This window comes from Chelonoidis abingdonii, chromosome 6 (genome assembly GCF_003597395.2).
Source record: "Chelonoidis abingdonii isolate Lonesome George chromosome 6, CheloAbing_2.0, whole genome shotgun sequence".
In the NCBI taxonomy this organism is placed as follows: domain Eukaryota; kingdom Metazoa; phylum Chordata; order Testudines; family Testudinidae; genus Chelonoidis; species Chelonoidis abingdonii.
This window is the reverse complement of record NC_133774.1, coordinates 6,437,503-6,456,633: the sequence shown is the minus strand read 5'-3', so window position 1 is coordinate 6,456,633 and position 19,131 is coordinate 6,437,503. Positions and strand designations below refer to the sequence as shown.

The window sequence follows — 19,131 nt, the reverse complement described above, 5'->3', positions numbered from 1 at the left end:
TACTGATTAATAATAAACCCATTCATTTTATTCTTCAAGTCTAAAGTAATTACAAGGCAGAGTATGGCAAATGGATTTAGCTGAAACCATTACGTCAGAAGACTCCTTTAAAGAAGAACAGTAATTTAAAACACTAAACTGAATAATGAACTCTCCTGAACAACAATTATTATGGGATTGATTTATTGAAAGTGCATTTAATCATGTAAGAAATGTTTAAACTTTCCAAAATAGTTCAGGGAGACTGCAACACCAATAGCAGAGTCAGCCCAATGTGATCATTACAACTGAGGACCGAAAGCAGACAAATTTTATTGAGTTTGGCACAATAAAGTATGTCAATGTCTCTAAATCCACATTTCTAGTCAATTTGTTACAGAACAGACTTCAGCAATTAACAATCTCAGTTGCCATTTGTGCTTCCTTTAGGAGGCCTCAATCTCTGGATTTTCATGTGGGTCCAAGTGTTACCAAGTAGAATAAAACTCAGAAAAGACGTTCTGGGAGTCACAGCTCTAAATCTAGCAATGTTTCACCTGAAAAGGTTCGGCAATATTGAAAGAATAGTTGGAACAATCCACTCAGGTAAGTAGCATGGTTAGTTTGCATACTTCTGTGGATAAGGTTAAATTGGCAGTTAGTGAATGTCCTCCACAGTAAACACCAGTTTTTCCAGAATGGAATGAGTTTATCTGACCTATGTAGGGTTATTCTTTAGGGTGACTGCACATGACTTGGGATCTCACTGCTGCCTTCACAGCAAGGGTCTATCTCAGATGATTTCAGACAATATCTATAGATGGGCACGCTCTGGATCTAGCTTTTGGTTCAGGATCAAAAATGGCCAGAGTAGGTGAATATTACACCTGTGCAAGATGCAACTCAGCTCCCAGCATGAAGACAGATTCCTGGTATCTCATATGAAGAGTACTGTACAGCCTGTGGGCTGCTACCAATGACTACAGGATGATGACTCATTGTCTTCAGCCACCAAAACAGTGGCTCAAAAATATTCTAGTGTCAGCCTCAAGGATCACCTTAATATATGAATGGCCTGCCTGAAATGTGTAAAAACTTTGGGGCTAATGTTAAAAAGCAAGCAGCAGTCATCATTCACCAAGGTAGACTCCATGAAGTCTTATCCCATGGCTTTTGGATGAGGGAGGGTTCCTCCTCCTGCATCGGAAGGATAGCCAGCAAAACTGTCCCAAAAATTTCAATCTGAATCCCAAAGCCATTAGCTCATTTTCTCTCTTCCCAAAACCATACCCATGAATTTAAAAGGCAAATCACACAGACAAAATCTGTACCTCGAACGTTAAAGCTCCCACCGGTTTCACGGGGTGTTTTTGACTAATGCTTTGAAATTTTACTCTAAAAATTCTGATTTATACATAGTAAAAGCTGATAGACTTTAAACTCCCCTGGTTAATCCTAAACATTGCAACACCAGTGACAGACAACGTGGTTACCTTTTGTTCTGAAGTATTTATTTGCAGTCTATCAGCAAGAGGGATTTAATTAAGGCCAAACATTCAGCTTTAAATGAATTTATAAGCTTTGATATGTTTAAACACTTGTTTTAATGTAGGTTGTGCCTGGTGTTAGTTTAGGAGTTCATGAAGATTTCAGACTGTATTATTTATCCAGTAGTCCTTGACTAATTCTTATACGTTTAACAAGTTCCTAAATACATATAACAAGTTCTTAAATAAATATCTTATTTAACTGGTGCTGCCATTATGGTCTATCATATAAATATTCAGGGACTTTTTAATATGCTGAGCTTTTATCCAATAGACCATAATGGTTGCTTGGAAATATTGACTAGTGGCAAGCCAGTATCACTACTAAGGGAAGGACCTTCAAAGACTGAGGCACTATGAATGACAGAGAATGCGGAGTTACTAATTTGTCATTGTTTCTGCTCCTCCTCTTTCTCCCCTCCCAATCATCTTCTCATCATCAAACACCTTCTATCACTGTAGCATGTATCCATTCGTTAGAAAGCAAGGAAACAATAAAAAACTATCAATCAGCACTGAACAGTATAAGCTATGGCTATTCAGTTCCCTTAAACTGAAAAACAGAAATGAGGAAAAAGTTATTAATTTCCAGTCATTCTGCAACAGTGGATTTGAACGTCAGTATTATTAAATCTAGACAAAGAGTAACAAAAACCTTGACATCAGGATTTTTTCTGAGAGACCGCTCTTTAAACAATTTCTAATACCCAGTGGGGGAAATTCACTCTGAAGCGCTGAAAATGCATCCGTTCATCAAATAAGCTCTGTAACATAGCTCAAAAAAGTGATTCATGTTAGGGTGAGGTCCAATATTAGAGATTTCTTTTGAATTCCGGACAGTTAAAGCCAAAGGCCAAGATTTTCAAAAACTGATGCTTGAAGTTAGAAACCTAACTCCTTATTTGATACACAAATAAGCAGCCTGACTTTCAGAAGTGCTGAGTACCCAGCAGCTCCCAGTGAACTCCTGCAAAAAGCAGTTCCTCTTCTGTTTCAGGTCTTTTCCTTCTTGCCTTTCATCTCTTTCCTGAAAGGCCAGGCAGAATGGGGGAAGAGACACATGCAATAGAACTTAGGTATGAACTTTAGGAAGGAGAGCTAGAGGGCATGACTGTCAGATGCATGTGCAAACTTGCACAGCTTATTCACATGCGCATTTACCACAGCTGTGCACTCAAATCAGGTAATTTCATAAACAGTCATGTTCGCCTCTGACCATTTCCTGTAGCAGTAACAGAGCATGCAAATTAGGAATGCAATTGCGTGCACAAATATCTGATAACTAGGCCCCAAAACACAAAAAAATTATGTGGGTTAGCAGAAGATCCTGTGTAAAGGCTCTATCTTTATTATCCTCTGTTTCTTGGTTGGCAGCAACACCCAATTCTATATATGGGATCATCCGAAACAGGGCTGGGGAAATGGAGGATAAAAGTCAATTTATTTTCCTTTTATCTTAAAAATGAAGGTGCAATCTATGAGATTTAGAGAAGCACAGCACAGGGTGGGATCAGAAAATCCTCAACACTGATTCTTGTTCTTCCCACCAACTAAGTGAATGGCATTGAGCAAGTCACTTAATTTCTTTATGATCTTCCTTTGGAAAATTGGGGCTAATCCTACATTCCAGAGGTGTTGGGCAGATAATTTAGTGCTTTTCACATGAGAGCTATAGAAATGCATAGTTTTGTGATTATACTAGAAGCCTCATTTCGTTAAAGGTTTTTCAGATGATACCACATAAGAAGTGAATCTATTCATCCTTTGAGCAAGTTAACATTCTATAATCTCACCTTTCCTAAAAGAATGTTTCTATAACAATGTAATATTGATAGTAAAGGATTTGTCAAACTTTTGTGAAACCAGTCAGTACGAAAAAATAGCCTTAAGCAGTTAGTGTTAAAAACCATACATGTGCACAGCACTAAAGATAAATCTCAGATTAGCTGAATTAATAGTGACAAGGATTTGTTATGTAAGCTTGACTGTTGATTTGAAGCAGCAGATCATGCTCTGTCATAATTTGAAGGATGTAAAGAAATCCAGATACACTGCCAATGTAAAAATTTTAAAAGAGGTCTATAGGGCTGATGGGCAAAAAATATTTTGAATAAAGGAGAAATGGAAAGGAGTAATTCAGTCTGGAAACTTAGCATCCACTAAGAACCCATTTTTTCCCTCCAAACACTGATCATTTGAACAGGGAATAAGAGTTATTGTCAAATAAATTTTCTTCCTACAGTCGAGAACCAGAAGAAGTTTCATTATATAAAGGTTCTTCCTCTCCCCTCCCTTACATTTGAGGAATGTTGATTCCAGTCCTCACTCTCAAAAATCTTGAAGTTGGTTTACCTCCATGTTTATGCCTTAGCATCATCAGAAGAAAAAGCAAATTTTATCTGCTGCAGCTGAGCCAACAAGAGAGGCCACAGAGCAACAAACACTGGTTTAATAAGACTTGCAATAATAGTGCCACTTATTTCTTAATGACAGAATTATTATTGTACATTTTTCAAAGGTGCCCATCACTACAGGAAAAACAGTTGTCTTTTAAGAAGACATTTATAATATAGAGGCTATCTCCCCAGTGTCTGGAAGTAGGTCATATTTGGGCCCTAAATTACTGATAGCAACTATCTGCTTCATAAAAGCAGCAGAGAATCCTGTGGTACCTTATAGACTAACAGACGTTTTGGAGCGTGAGCTTTCGTGGGTGAATACCCCCTTGGTCAGACCTGCGTCTGACGAAGTGGGTATTCACCCACGAAAGCTCACGCTCCAAAACGTCTGTTAGTCTATAAGGTGCCACAAGATTCTCTGCTGCTTTTACAGATCCAGACTAACACGGCTAACCCTCTGATACTATCTGCTTCATATGACTGGAACATTTATCAGACTTCTATCTAAAAGATTATAACCAAGTATCAAAGATCAGGGGAGGGGACGTGTTCCCCAACTGGGCCAGGAGCAGTGTCTTAGTTGGAAAATCAGGCCACCCCTCCCCAGCTTTTGGAAGGAAGAGAAAGAAATAAGAGTTTGGCAAAGCTATGAGCAACTGAAAGGAGGATTTTATAATGCGTAGTGCTAGACCACCTTAAAAATAAGTGGTGCTACCAGCCCTGACTACAATATGTGCCCTCTTATGGTTGGGAACATTATGTCATACTCTGCCAGTGATTCAGATGGAGCACTGGGTAGGGCTGTCATCTGTTCAATTTTATCCACCAATGGAAAGTACTCAACTGAAGTGTGTTTTCAAGCCTTGGCCACTAAGTATGTCAAAAAAGCTTTTAGTCTCATGTTTTCAAAGGTTTTGATTTGTATAGTTCTCTAACCAAATAGTAGTGATCAGTCATGAGATCGGTTCAAACCAGTTTCTAATAAAGACATAAGTCCGTTTCTCCCTATTCTGAGAAACTGCTCAAAGCGCAATACAAAATTCTATGTAACTCACTAATTCAATGTGACTTCTGTGTAATTCAGCAATGAATTCCCCCTTCAACTTCTTCCATGCAACCCTGAGTCAAAACAGAATCTGGCTCATTTACATACCAGTACTCGAACAGCCTGGTCCCCCAGAACTCCCTCTGAACTCCTTAGAATTGAGCCATTTACTACACAGCCAAGTGCATTCTCATTGAGCTAGTTATTGCTTCTAAGAAAATAAAGCCATTTCTCTATAAAGAGAAAGCCAAAATAATGTATAAGTTCCACAGTAGTTTCTTTCTGATATTCAAATTAACCCCAAGGAAGGCTGAAACTATAGTTGGTTTGATATTTGCCTCTAACAGACTAGAGAGATTAGTTTGCTATTGTGGGGCACTTCTAAGTGCTCAGCTGAATCCAATGGTTTGTTAGTACAGAACTAATTACATTAAGTTTTCTAAAAAAGAACAAGGTAGGTCAAAGTTTGAGTCTATCAGGCTTCAGAGGTTCTCTTTAAATCAATATATTCCTGGTACCAGCTATGCAAATAAATTCCCCATGCCTTTAAACAGAACTTGAAGTGGTATCGCTTTACTTGTCAAATAGCAAGAATTTGTATTCAACTTCAGTAGGTCTTTTATACAGCTCCTAGGCACTGGAACAGACTTCAAGAGGTATGAAATTAACTGATCGGAGTTATGTGGAAGATTTTGAATCATTCACGTATGATGGATAACTGTTCCCATTGTTAAAATTATATTGTTTTAAATTATATCCTCATTTTACGTTCATAGATTTTATAGTTTTATATAGTGTAAAACTGCATGTATTACCAGTCTGCCATCTTTGCCAGACCTCTCCTGGAAAAGACGTTTATGACTGAACAATCCATTTCTGGTAAAGGGTTAAAAAAGAAAAAGGGGGGGTATATTTCCTTCCCAATGACTAACAGTCATTAGCGTTAATGGAAGTTACATGTACATATTCACCAATACAGATAATATTCCCCCAGAGTATGAATTCATTTAAATTCATAAGAACATTAAGACCCAAGAACTAGAACACTCTGTCACAAAATCCTGACGCTACTGAAATCAATGCAAAAGCGTGGTCCCACTGAAGCTAAGTCTGAAGTTAGAATAGTCTTTGCAAATTTGTTGTATTTTGTGGCACAAACACGTGTCTTGATATTTCTCAGCAGCTACATCATAGTCAGCAAATCATTCAGCAGTACAGAGAACAGTTTATTTTATCAAAATTAACATCACTGTATTAATCAAACCCTCTCCTGTGTTCCCTGTTGGAATTATTTGTTAGCCTTCTGAAGGTTTAAAGTAGAAAGGAAGCTGTGTAAGAACAAGGATTTGGGCGATGGAATACAAGACAGACCAAGGCTCCAATGTATTTCAGAGGTCCCCTGTATGCTCAATCTAGTTATAAACCAAGGCCCTGATCCTGCAATCTGATCCATGCAGGCGGACCCCAGTGCATGGATCTGTGCAGATCACAGTCCAGCATGGGACCCAAATGGGTTTTTCAATATTTAATACAGGTCTAAACTGCATAATTTGGATCCATTACTCTTTTTTTTTTTTTTAAAACATTTGGTTCCATTAATACTACTTTGTGAACCTCTGCCAGTATGAGCTGGCCAAACCCCTGATCTTAAGGTTTATTTTATTTTAATGCTTTCAGTGTAAATTCTGTCTCTGGACACTGAAAGTAGTGGAAAACCATGTGAAAGGAGCTTTAGCCCTCAATTACAACCCTCTAACAGGATTAAGTGAAAAAATCTATAACCATATTTTAATGCATAAACTCCATATTGTCGTTTGTAGTTGACAAATATCTATTTCATAGCAAAATAACATCACAGGAACAGCTGGATGGCTCAGTTTCAAGCTCAAACGAACCAGCAGCACATGCTGACAAGTCATCTCTGATTGCTTTTGAATGGCAGCACATGCAGATTTATTCCCTGCTATAAATTAGAACAATTATTTCTCTGCAGTTTACTTGTTATTTCAGACAGTGAATCCCACCGCACATTGTTTTTTTTTTTTAAAAGGATATCTTCCCTTTCCTTGATGATAAGTTCATTCTGCTCCTCTAGCTGTCTGATCTTCTTCTCAAATGACTCCTGTTCTGCTCTCAGTCGTTCCTCTGTCTCTTCCTTTTCCTCACTTACCCTGAAACGATTAAAGAGAGACCAATAGCCCTGTCAGAACGAAATAGAATACATTACCATGACCATGGTGCCTAATTTCCAATCTTTCCAGGGAAACTTTATCCGTCATCAATCCACCTCCTCCGCCCGTAACCAATTTAGGCCTTCATCTGGCAATTTCCCCCAACTTTGAAGTGAAATATACATGTGACTTTATGCAAGAAAACTTTTCAAGTAGATTAGTCTCTTGGAGGGGCAGGGAAGAGGGCTGCATATAAACTACCAAGCAAGGACCCAAAGCTTTATGCAATTAGATCTGTGCAGACTGACCTTGTGATCATAATGGAGCCATACTGAGGTCCATACAAGAGTAAAGAGCCTACCCATACAGATCCAGTTGTAGGATCAGGGCCCAAGACAGAAAGAGTTTAAGAACATATTTCCATTTCTAATCTTACAAGCAAAACATTGTTTGTTTGCACGTCTTTTCACCAAATAAGTTTTCTAGACACCAGATTTTCTTTTGCCAAATGCTTAGGTATTAATACATGAGCAATTGCTTTTGTCTTGGCCATGAGGCCTTGTATCTTGTTGCTTGGTATAAATAATTGGACAGCAACTAAAACATGACAACATAAGCAAGGTTTGCAATGATAATTTATTTTTCATTTCAAAGAGAACTCCAAAGAGAAGGGGAAAACACCCAAATTATTCTGGCATTGTGTAGGCTGAAGATTATTACCCACAGACTATCCTCCTACCTATGCTAAAAATGTGGCTTGGAAATCTTGACTTTGTAAAAGCTCTCCAAAATATGCTATTTGCTTTAGACAAATAAACATAGATAATGCTCTTCACTTCCGTAGTTCCTTTCGCTGAAGGATCTCAAAGTGTTTTACCAATGTTCAGACCCACAGCTGTCATGCAGAAGGTAACAGGATCAAATCACAATGTGCAGAAAGGCCAAGAAACTGACCACGTTTCAGCTTACTTTGCTTGGAGGAGGTGGTTTCGGGGCAAGAAGCAGGGCCTGTTCCTTGGGACAAATGGGAAGACACAGGTTGCCAGACTCACCGGATGTCCCAAGATCTTCAGGGAAATCAGGAACAGGCTCTGTCATCTATGTAGCACCCTAACTCTCCCATGGGGGGCGTGAAGGTATTTCAAAATTTCAGGGAGCAGCCACAGAAATGTTGATTGGGTCAGCATTCTCCAGTACAGGAAAATCCACAGTGGCGGTGAGGCAGAATGCCATGGCCAGGAGATACCTGCCAGGCTCCAATCCCCAGCCTTAACTATAGCTCAAACAAAGATTGTACAGAATGAGAAGTAGCTACCTGACAAGGCTGATGCTAAAGCTCAAATCCCTGCTCTCTAAACCCAAGGCCAGAAAATAGAAGTATAAGGGGATGATTTGACCCTGTATCTACACTACCTTTAGAGTGGGGCAATCTGAGGCTCCAGAGTTAACCATTAAGAGCAGTTTTTATATCATACATAGCAAGAGATGACTGTGGTGTCAAATCATTCCAGCAACAAAGGGCCTATGCCCATTTTCTTGTCCTACACAATTCTACACAGTCGTGGTGTTCACCAATGTAGTTCACCACAAGACTGGTTCATGTGGGGGATGCACACACCAGAGGAGGAATTCAGTGAATGTAGAGAAAGCTACATGACCCTGAATCCACCCCAGGTCACATTAATATTTGCTCCTATGGCTATGAATAAGTGAACATATGTCTGTCATCCAACCCTGCTCCCACAGAGAGCTCTAATGCAACTAGCTACAGGAACAGCAAACATCATTTCAGGCTCAGGCTTTTGCAGCTCACCAATATTAGCGTCTTCTTTCTGAACCTACAGCACTCATTTCAGCTGCAGTACCACACACGGTCTAGCTCCATAAAGCCAGTAATAGATGCCTGCACTTCAAGCAGCATGTCACTTTCCGGCAAGTAGGAAAAAGGGAGGAGGAACCACAAAGCAAGAGAGGAGAAGAGAACAAACAGTGGAAAGGAAAGCAACTACACACACAAATGAGACAGGGGGGAAAAAGCAGAAAAGATGGAGAGAAAAGAGGTGACAGCACTTACAATTAGTGGCGATTAACAAATTTGCCACCCCTAGACCCTCAAAAACTTGCTGCCTGCCCGCCACACTCACACACAAGCGCAAGCTCACCTCCGCTCCCCCACAGCAAGCCTGGGAGGAAGAGGGGAGAAGGGGAGTTGCGGCACACTCGGGGGATGGCGGTGGTGGAGCAGATGCAGGGAGCGGTTCCCTGCCCCCTCCTCGAGTTACTCCCCACACCCGCGGGCCCCAGCTCACCTCTGCTCCGCCTCCTCCGAGCGCGCCGCTACTCACTCCCTCCCTCCCAGCGCTTTCGCACGGCAAGCCTGGGAGGGAGGTAGAAGGAGGGAAGCGCGGCACGCCTGGGGGAGGAGACGGGCTGGGGATCTGGGGAAGGGGCGGAGTTGGAGAGGGGGCGTGAGCAAATTTGTTGGCCCAGGCAATAATACACCACTGCTTATAAAGGACAATGATCATCTGCTAATTGCCAGGGTGATGCTGCGCCAAAAAAAGGTTGGACCAACTGATGTGAGCACAGAGCCACACTGATTTACAACAGAATCATTCAAACTGGACAAAGCATTAGAAAATGCACTGCAGGGAATGATTCTGTATAGGCCAAAGAGGATAGGAACCAAATCTAATGGGTTTTGCCCATCTCTATATTCTGTGCTTTATTTGTATTGTCTGCATCGTGTTCATGTGCTGCACTGCACTTCGTATTTAACGTAGAGCACAAGGCACAGGCAGTTCAGTGATGCTCTTTGATACATGTTGCCACGTATCTTGTGCATTAAGTGACAGAGCAGTAAGCAATGTCACAAGATACGTGGCTGTATATGCTTACGTACCACAAAGCAAGAGAGACAGTCCATAAAGGGCACATAAGATACAGAAGACATTATCACTCACAAGAGGTAGCAAAAGGAAGTCAAGGAAAAGGAATACAAGTGCTCTGTCAGATTATGCTGGATTTATGTCACACCCTGGACAAGGCTCAATGAGATTATTATTTACTTATTGTACTGCTTTCCCTTGGAAATAACAAATGGTTTTTATTGGAACTGGGAAGGACTTTGCGGCCAAACTAAAATACTTTATTCAGTTTGTGGTGTTTTGAAATAGGATTTTCACCAGTCTTTTCTTCCTCCTGGGGTCAGAAAGACAGCTGAACCTTCAAAGGGCAACAACACTTCTATCATCCCACCTCCTAATATACATAGCTTCTGGACTCTGTTGCCATTGCTCATATGAGAGAATGCTTTATTACTGGCTGAGAACAAAGACAACAAACCAATAAAACAATTTCAAGGTTTACTGCTACAACTGCAATCTATCTTCTTGTGCAATTTACATTCAAACCCCTTGGCAAAGGATACAAAAAACCTTTGCTCAAGATACCTTTTAAATTTAGCTATGTAACTTTACCAGCTACATAAGGTCCTGCACATTTTCTACTAAGGGTCTTACAGAACGAAGACATATTTCAGTATACCAACAATGGAAGAAAATCCTCATATGATCATAACAGCCACTAGATCAGTGTTTCCCCAACAGTGGGTTTAGGTACTGCTCAGTTTGCCAGGCATATGGCTGTCCAGCACAGAAACAAAGGATAACATTTTCAATAGCACCAAAACGCGACAAGGTCTCAAGTCCTATTTTCAAAAGTGATTTAGGAGCCCATGTCTCATTGAAAGTCAATGAGACTTAAGTGCCTAGATTTCTCTTGAAAACTCTACCCAAAAGCCCTGCTTTGAAGAGCTTAAACACTCATGGATTTGACCCTGCAAAGGGATCCACCTGTATGGAACCTTATGCTTGTACAGAGCCTGACTCTTCAGCACGCATGCAGAATTAAGACCTAAGTAGACAACAGACGGGATGGGGGAAAGGATGTGACATCAAAAGCAAATTAGTAAAGCCACCATCTATTTTGTTCACTTCACTGAGGGGAAGACCCGGGCTCACAGCAATCAAGGAAATAGTGTCTTAAGGACGGGATTGGCTTTGAAAGTGACAATCAGAACATCCTGAGCATGACAGGACAGCAGCGAGGGCACCAGCACAAGACAGAGCAGGGTCCAGCCTGCTCAATAGGGATGAAAGGTAACCAGGGAGCACCAAGCAAAATACAGCTTTACAGGTGATTAAATAAGCTCTCTTTATCTTGAAAGCAACCTCCACCCCTAACTCACAGCTGGGTCTGCAGTCCAGGAACACACCTAAGGCCTGAATAAACAGCAGCTGCAGGGCCAAATACTAACTAAACTCAGTGTAGTTAAAGGCAATGGTAGGTAGTGGGAAGACAACAGAGAAATGCAGTAGTCTATGCAGTCAAGCTGAAAAGGCGGAAGCAGAGAACCTGACAACCGTACTGAACAAAGCAAACATCCTCTGTGATGTCAGGACATCACCATGCGCACTGTCAGGTGAGCTGGCGATATGAAAAAAAGAATTAGAGAAGTTCATGGAGGATAGCTGCATCAATGGCTATTAACCAGGATGGTCAGAGGCACAACCCCATGCTCCAGGGAACCCTAAACCTTTGACTGCCAGAAGCTGGTACTGGATGACTGAGGATGGATCACTCAAAAAACTGCCCTATTCTGTTAATTCCCTTGGAGACATCTCACATTGGCCACTGCAGGAAGACAGGATATTAGACTAGATGGACCGCTGGTCTGACCCAGTATGGCCATTTGTATCTTTTTATGAACAAGCTGACAATGGCCACCCCAACAGCAAATATACTGCCACTGTACTGAACTGGACAGGCATCTCCACACAGCTGTGTACAACTTAACGCCTGCCATACCTATGGCTACAAAGTCCACAAATCAACTGCAGCAACACGCCCCAGCAGTTAACATCTCCACGCCACAGATACTGATTAAACCTTATTCTGCATGCTGCCGTAGCTCTAGGGTCCACAGTCCAGCTGTGTCACCATCAATGCTTGCTACTGAGGTATATGCAGAGGACTGAGTGTCCATTCCCTCAGACTTCCTTCTATGTCCTCTTGGGTCCCCTAAAGATTCCCTTTAATGAAGGTTTCTATTCTCTTACCCAGGTGTCAACACAGGGAGACTATAGTGTTTTTAAGTGTAGAAGGCTGGAATGTCATTGCCTCGGTAACGTTCTCCAGGCTGCTAAGCTGTTACAGCTGCTCAGTGCTTCTGTTCCTGGAGCTCCAGTGTTATCAGCACAAGCAGATAGTGCAGCCTGCTAATTCAGAAGACCTCAATGTTACTCATAAAAAAAGACCACCAGCACAGTTTAGGGACAAAGGCACTTGGCCAGGTTTATAGCCCTCAAAGCACAGTCCTAGCGTCCCGTAGGAGCTACAGGTACAGTAACATGTGAGTGCCCCGAGGCAAGGAGCAGCTCAGTCAGCAGCCGGAATTTCTGTTGTCCGCTCGGACACACAAAGGATTATGGCAAGGTACCCCAAACCTTCTAGACAAATAATTTACATATCACCTTAAATTTCATGACATCTCCTTGTTACCTCTCCTTGTATCTTGTTCCTGATGTCTTGGCCAAAACATCCCTATTCACAGGGCTTAAGTTCAGCTGGAGCTGTCTGGAGTGGCACCCCAATGTACCCCAGCAGGGCTGAATAGCTGAGCCCCGGAGCCTCCACCTCCAGGAGAGCTGAAGCCTCAAGACTCCCCTCCCCTGCAGCTGAAGCCCAGACCCCTGTCGCCCTGCAGGGCAGAAGCCCCAAGCTTCCCCCCAGCACCAGCCCAGCAGCTGAAGGCTGAAGCTTGGAGCCTCAAGTTCCCGCTTCCTCTCCCTCTAGGCCCTGGAGTTTTTATAGCATGTGGTGGGGTTGGGGAGCCCCTCTGCAAAATAATCTATGAGAATTTGAGCCGTGATTGTTCATCACTTCTGTCAAACCCTCTTATCTTGTGTTAGGTCAGGAGGTACCTGTGCTAATCTTCTGGAATGTGTTCACATACTTACCCAGTGCCTAGTACTTCTTAGAAATGCCTGTGTTTTAGCAACACCAGCAGTACCTTTGCTAAGTTCATGTACCAGACAGTATACCTGTAAGCATCTGATTTAATACATCGCCTGACTTTGGCTCATAATCACAGGTCTTGCACGAGGCCCAGCGCTCCAGGCTCTCTCTCTCTCTCTCTCTACTACATATACCAGAGGTAGGCAACCTATGGCACGCGTGCCAAAGGTGGCACACAAGCTCATTTTCAGTGGCACTCACTTTGCCTGAGTCCTGGCCACCGGTCTGGGGCGGGGGGGGGAGGGGGGCTCTGCATTTTAATTAGTTTTAAATCAAGCTTCTTAAACATTTTTAAAACCTTATTTACTTTACATACGACAATAGTTTAATTATACATTATAGACTTATAGAAAGAGATCTTCTAAAAATGTTAAAATGTATTACTGGCACATGAAACCTTAAATCAGAGTAAATAAATGAAGACTTGGCACACCACTTCTGAAAGGTTGCCGACCCATGACATATAGAATCTCTGGTTTTAGAGTCAAGATATCCACACCCAATAACCCAATCCGCATGCTTGGTGAACCACACGGAGAAAGCGGATGAGTATCTCAGACACAGCTACCCTGTTCCCCCAGCTAGGAATCCTCATATCCCCTAATAAAGATGCAACAGGAGGAGGATTTCATCCTCATGTTGTTCCTTAGCGTATAGGCACAGCAAACTCTCCATTCTGAGCTCCTGCACGCTCATTGACTGAGGACATGAATTCCACTATATAGTATCTGCCAAGTCAGGCAAGGGCATTCTACATTCTGTGACAATGCTATGCACACATACAGGAATGTTCTGTCACGCTTTTCAGGTGTGTATAGTAATGTACCTCCAGTTGGATGCAGACACTTCAATCTCAATTTGAGACGGGCAAATTGCTATACCAGTGCTCTGCCTTTAACTGAAGATTTAATAAAGGGTGAGGGGCTCGATTTTCTAGGGGTGCCCTCTGTCAACTGAGAGAACACAAACAGAAAGATCAAGTACTTGTCCTCCCAGTGCTGTGAGGAGTAGGACTGCTAATGAATGAGTCTGCATGGTATATGCATCTTATTTGATACTTCTACTCACCCAAAATACAAGTGAATTCCTTGACTCCACACACAAACCGTGAGGGCAGGGAAGAAGAATTTAGGGGGTGAGTGTGAAGACAAGAATCAGCAAATCTTGCTACTACAGCTGTGAACTACCGCTTGGCGTCACACGTATCATATTCCTAGTGAAGATGCTCCCTATTCATGGAAGCTGTCCATCCTGAGAATCCTCAAAGGATACAAACCCCCATCCACTATGCCAAACACTGAAGGAGAGTGGGCTCTCAAGACCCTTGTATTAGTTGCAAAAACATGTTAAGGTCAAGTGTATTGTGTGGCCACTCCTGCCACTCTACTTAGGAAGTCCCAGAGGCAGTATCGGACAGATAACTGGCTGATGCCCATGATATCCCCAACTGTTCCTCTGGAAGGATCCAGGGCAGTTGTGACTCTGTCAAGGAGTGAGAGGGTGTGGATCCTGTGTGTTGCTCTCTCCCCATTACTGCTCTGGAAAGCCTGCACGCAGGAAAGCCTGCATCAGTGTGAGGTCAAGGAACATCTTCCCCAGCTAATAGGTCCTGTGTGGAAAGTAATGGTTTAACTTGTTCCTGCTGGTATAGTTGTGCCACTTGCATCAGTAAGCCAGAAGCAGTTGCCTGAGTACATAGGAACCTCTGAGTGATTTTGAAATGCCCATGGAGCAGCGAGCCCAATGATCATAACCCACTTGCACTGCTCAGTACACAGAGCACTCTGGTAACTTAGCCATGACTAACCCCAGCTCTGAAATTCCTCAAGGAATCAACAATGAGCAGAGCCCCAGTTGGAACACGAAAAAAAGGCACATGGTGCCTGCAAAACCTTTTGAACATCTAGCATCAGTCACTATGGACAGTGGAGTGATGAGTCCATCTAGACTCTCTAGTTAAAGCGAAGAGAGCATTGGATGTATTTAGAAGGCACATAAGGTAAAGAAGATATGACATAGCCAACAACAGACCAGTTTCATTTGGAACACCCAGTCCAGTTCATGTCCCTTCACCTTAAGATGTAAAAAAGTTTGGATAGGTTCAGAAAAAGACAAAGAGATGGCTAGGATTTACAAGTGACAGAAAAGTGCAAAACTTATAACTATTTAGCCTCAAAAAGAAGATTAGAAGGGATCTGACTGAGTTCCTTCTTTCAACACGGTCTTAAAATTAATTACATCAAGTCCCTAATAGCTAGTGTGTGGTCAACCCTTGAAATTCCCTGCAGCACAGGTCGGAAGCAAATACTGTAGCTGGAATTTTACCAAAGGATAGGATAATATTATAGTTAACAACATTAGAACTTAGTCAAAGTAAGGTAAAATTAATCCTCTTCCATGTTTCAGTGTATTAGCTAATGTTCAGCAGAGTCTGGAAGGAATACGCACACACACACTACTCCTAGAGGAAATCTACGCCACTGCACGTACACAGAATTTATGTCCCCCACATATTTTTTGCTCCCCCCCTGAAAAATGACTTTCTAATGGAGATGCAAAAGGAAGCCACAAGAGGAGTCATATGACCCTCACCAGCAGTATGTTTCTGTTGCCCAGGGCAGTCGACAGAGAGATAAATCGCTATGGAGCAGGGGGCATGACTGGGGAAGACCCCACTAGTGGCTCCTATCCTGTGCTGCGCTCAGCTGCTAGCCCCGGCTGGGCTGGGGAGAACGGGACTTCCTCTTCCTGTGCACGGCATCTGGGGCCAGGTCAGACCCACGCCCCCCCATTGCCCCCCCAAGCTGTAGGAAGCTCTGCAAACTCCTCTCCCCCATGCTTCCTGCACTCATCGCTCCCTAGCTGCAGGGGAAGGGATCACTGTACAGAGAGCTGCTCCTCCATCTGCCCAACTCCTGTGCATCCAGATCCCCTCATATCCAGACCCTCTCGCTAAAACTCACACCCTCTCTTGCATCCAGAACCCCCTCACAAACCCCACTCCCCCTGCACCACCCCAATGAGCCACCCACCCCAGAAACCCCACCATACCGAGACCCAACCAGCTGCACCTGGATCCCCACCCCTCTGAGCCCTCCACACCCAGACAACTACCCTCACCTCGACCCTCCTGCAGAGGCCCATTGCAGCCAGAGCTCCCCTCCCCCAGTAATCCCCTGTGTATCCAGATCCCCCCAGGATCCCTTCCTGAGCTGCCCACACACAGATTACCCCACACAGAACCCTCTCAACCCACACCTAAATTCCCCCACGCTAAGCCCCTTCTCACTTGGATCCTGCCCTGCTGAGCCTGCCTGCCCATAGCTGGTGCACCTGGCATGGAGTGACAGGGCCCTGGGGTGTTTCTGGAGTAGGCCTGGTCCTTGCGCTGTGTCAGGGTTGGGTCCAGACTCACTGCTGAGTCCATATCCCAGTGGGGAGCTGCACAATGATCTCCTACCTCTGTGCAGCCAGTGGCCTGTGCTCCCCACTGCCATGCTGGACCATCCACATTATCTGAGAAATAAAATTTGCAGAATTTTGCAGATTTTTAAAATATTGTTTGCAGAGTTTTTAATTTTTTGGGGCAGAATGCCCTCAAGAGTAACACACACACACACTTTTCCACGTACAAAATTGCAAGGGTAAAGAGATGAGGACAATCTCCAGTAGCTCCACCAGTCATAAACCATTGCAGAAAAGTCAAGATACCCAATGAGACAGGTCAATAACTTGAGCTATTACAGCAAATCTTGGGTGAAATTGTGACCACTTGCATCAATGGAAGTTCTGCCACTGACTTCAGTATGGCCAGGATTTTATCCCTTCCTTCAGTTTGTCTTGAGATGGGCAGTTATTAACCAAACAATTTCCACCCATGATCCTGTGATAAACATGCAGGAATTATTCTCAGCTACCATGACATTTCCATGCACACAGTGTGGCACAATCAAAACCTATGAAGTTTCTCTCTGGCCAGATGAAGTTTTTATTTTATTAATTATTATTATTATTGTTTATTGCAAAGTCTATCTGGAAATTTCAGTATTTTACTAGTTCTTTTTTGCTACTACGAAATATCAAATTATAAAGAGTTTTTTTAAAAAAAGCGAATGAGGTGAGACGAGTTAAAGTTTAACTTTCCTATTACTCTTGCAAAGGACTTTTAATTACATCCAATAAAAATATGATTAGGTTTAAAAATAAAAGAACTAAATATAGAATAATAGTGTTCCACTAATTTTACCTTTCAAAATTAATGTTGCTGCACTTTCTATTTTTCTTCAGAGAAATGTCAGGCAGAAATATCAATCTATCCTCAGGGAAAAATCAAAGCATCTGAGACTTTAAAAGAATCCTGTGTTTAAATGAGTTAGTGCATTGGCATTCAGTTGGGAGCAGTGTATTTTGAGTAACAATGTAATAGAGGGTTTTTTCATTATTAGATTATACATCTATATATCAAACATTGGGGCCTGCTTCTAGAACAGCTACAACATTTGACCATTTGTAAGCAGGCTTCAGTGCAATCTATTCTTCATTACAGCCTTAACTAGACATTCTAACATACGGAGTAGTTAAAAATAAAGAGTTGGAAGTTTACTAAAAGATTGTACAGCAAAAATTTGTAACAAGTTATTATGAGGAAAGTATTCCAGTGGATGAAGAGAATAAATCAACAGAACATTTCTAGCTGCATCACTGATTTACAGGGCGACATCATTTCATCTCTGTGCCTCAGTTTCTCTATCTGAGAAAATAAGGCTAATGATGCTTGCTCACTATTGCAAAGCATTTTGAAATCTATGGTTAAAAACAGCTGAAAAAGTATTTTTAGAATTTGTAGGGACATATCAAAATGTTTAGGCAAAAATATGATTTCATATTTTGAACACCGTTTTTCATCTCGAAGAATGTATGAAATTTTACAAAGAGTTCTTTTCTTTAAAGAAAAAAAAAGAATACTATGAAAAACTGCCAGCAGCCCAGTGAGAACATACAACTGAAACATACAATTAGGTATGGAGCAGATTCCAGGATAAACTTTCAAAAGGGGGGTTGTTTGTTTTTTAAATTGAAAAGAGCGTGACCTCTATTGTATTATGAAGTCTTTGACAGTGTAACTAGGAATGCCAAAAGAATGCATGCCCTATAATGAAGATTGTGTAAAAAATGGTGCATTTGTTCAGTCAGGTAACTTATGCACATTTAGAGACCCACGCAGTACGTGTTTTAATCTGAAGTGTTTGTGGAGGGGATAAAATATGCAAATTTTTTAAATTGTTTATTCAGAACCTGACTGTTCCCATTATAAAGTTTTATTTTTCCTAAATTAACTATTGATATTACCATCTGACAGAAAAATAAGCTTCCTAGGGAATGTCAAGTGCCTCGGATTCACTAGCAACAGACCTCTCCACTGAGCACACGTGGATGCTAAACATCAAGTAAAGGGATTATGATCTTCTCAATATTATTCTTTAATATTTATGTTATAGCAGCAGTTTGAGGCTCAATCAGGATTAAGGTGCAATGGTGCTTGGAGCAGTACAAACACATGGATCCTGCCCCAGAGAGCTTACATAGCAAAAAAAATCTGAAATTTTTTGTTTTACCATCAAAAGCAAACAAGCAGGTACTCAATAAAGCTTTTTAAAGATTATAAGTAAGCAGTGCTGGTGATCACCAATTGCTTTTGCCTTTAATACATGGAAGAAACAAGGTACATCCTAAAATTCAGCGTATCGTAACAGTACAAAATGTTCTTTCCCTCCTTTTAAATGGAAACTAAAACAGGGTGACTCCCTCAGTTCCTTTTCATTTTTCATCATTGTGTGGTGAGGAGACTCAGATCTTTTTCAATCATGGGGGGGGGAGGGTGTTAAAACATGTAAGACAGGAGATAGATTGCT

At 42.0% G+C, this 19,131-nt stretch overlaps 1 protein-coding gene across 1 annotated transcript in view; it reads right to left on the bottom strand.

Moving 5' to 3' along the window:
* Nucleotides 1-19,131, bottom strand: part of KIAA1328 (KIAA1328 ortholog) — a 256,258-nt gene that overhangs the window by 220,881 nt on the left and 16,246 nt on the right. The window contains exon 5 of the mRNA XM_032779841.2: nucleotides 7,026-7,141. Within this exon, the coding sequence (XP_032635732.1) occupies nucleotides 7,026-7,141 (116 nt within the window). The remainder of the gene's footprint in view (nucleotides 1-7,025; nucleotides 7,142-19,131) is intronic.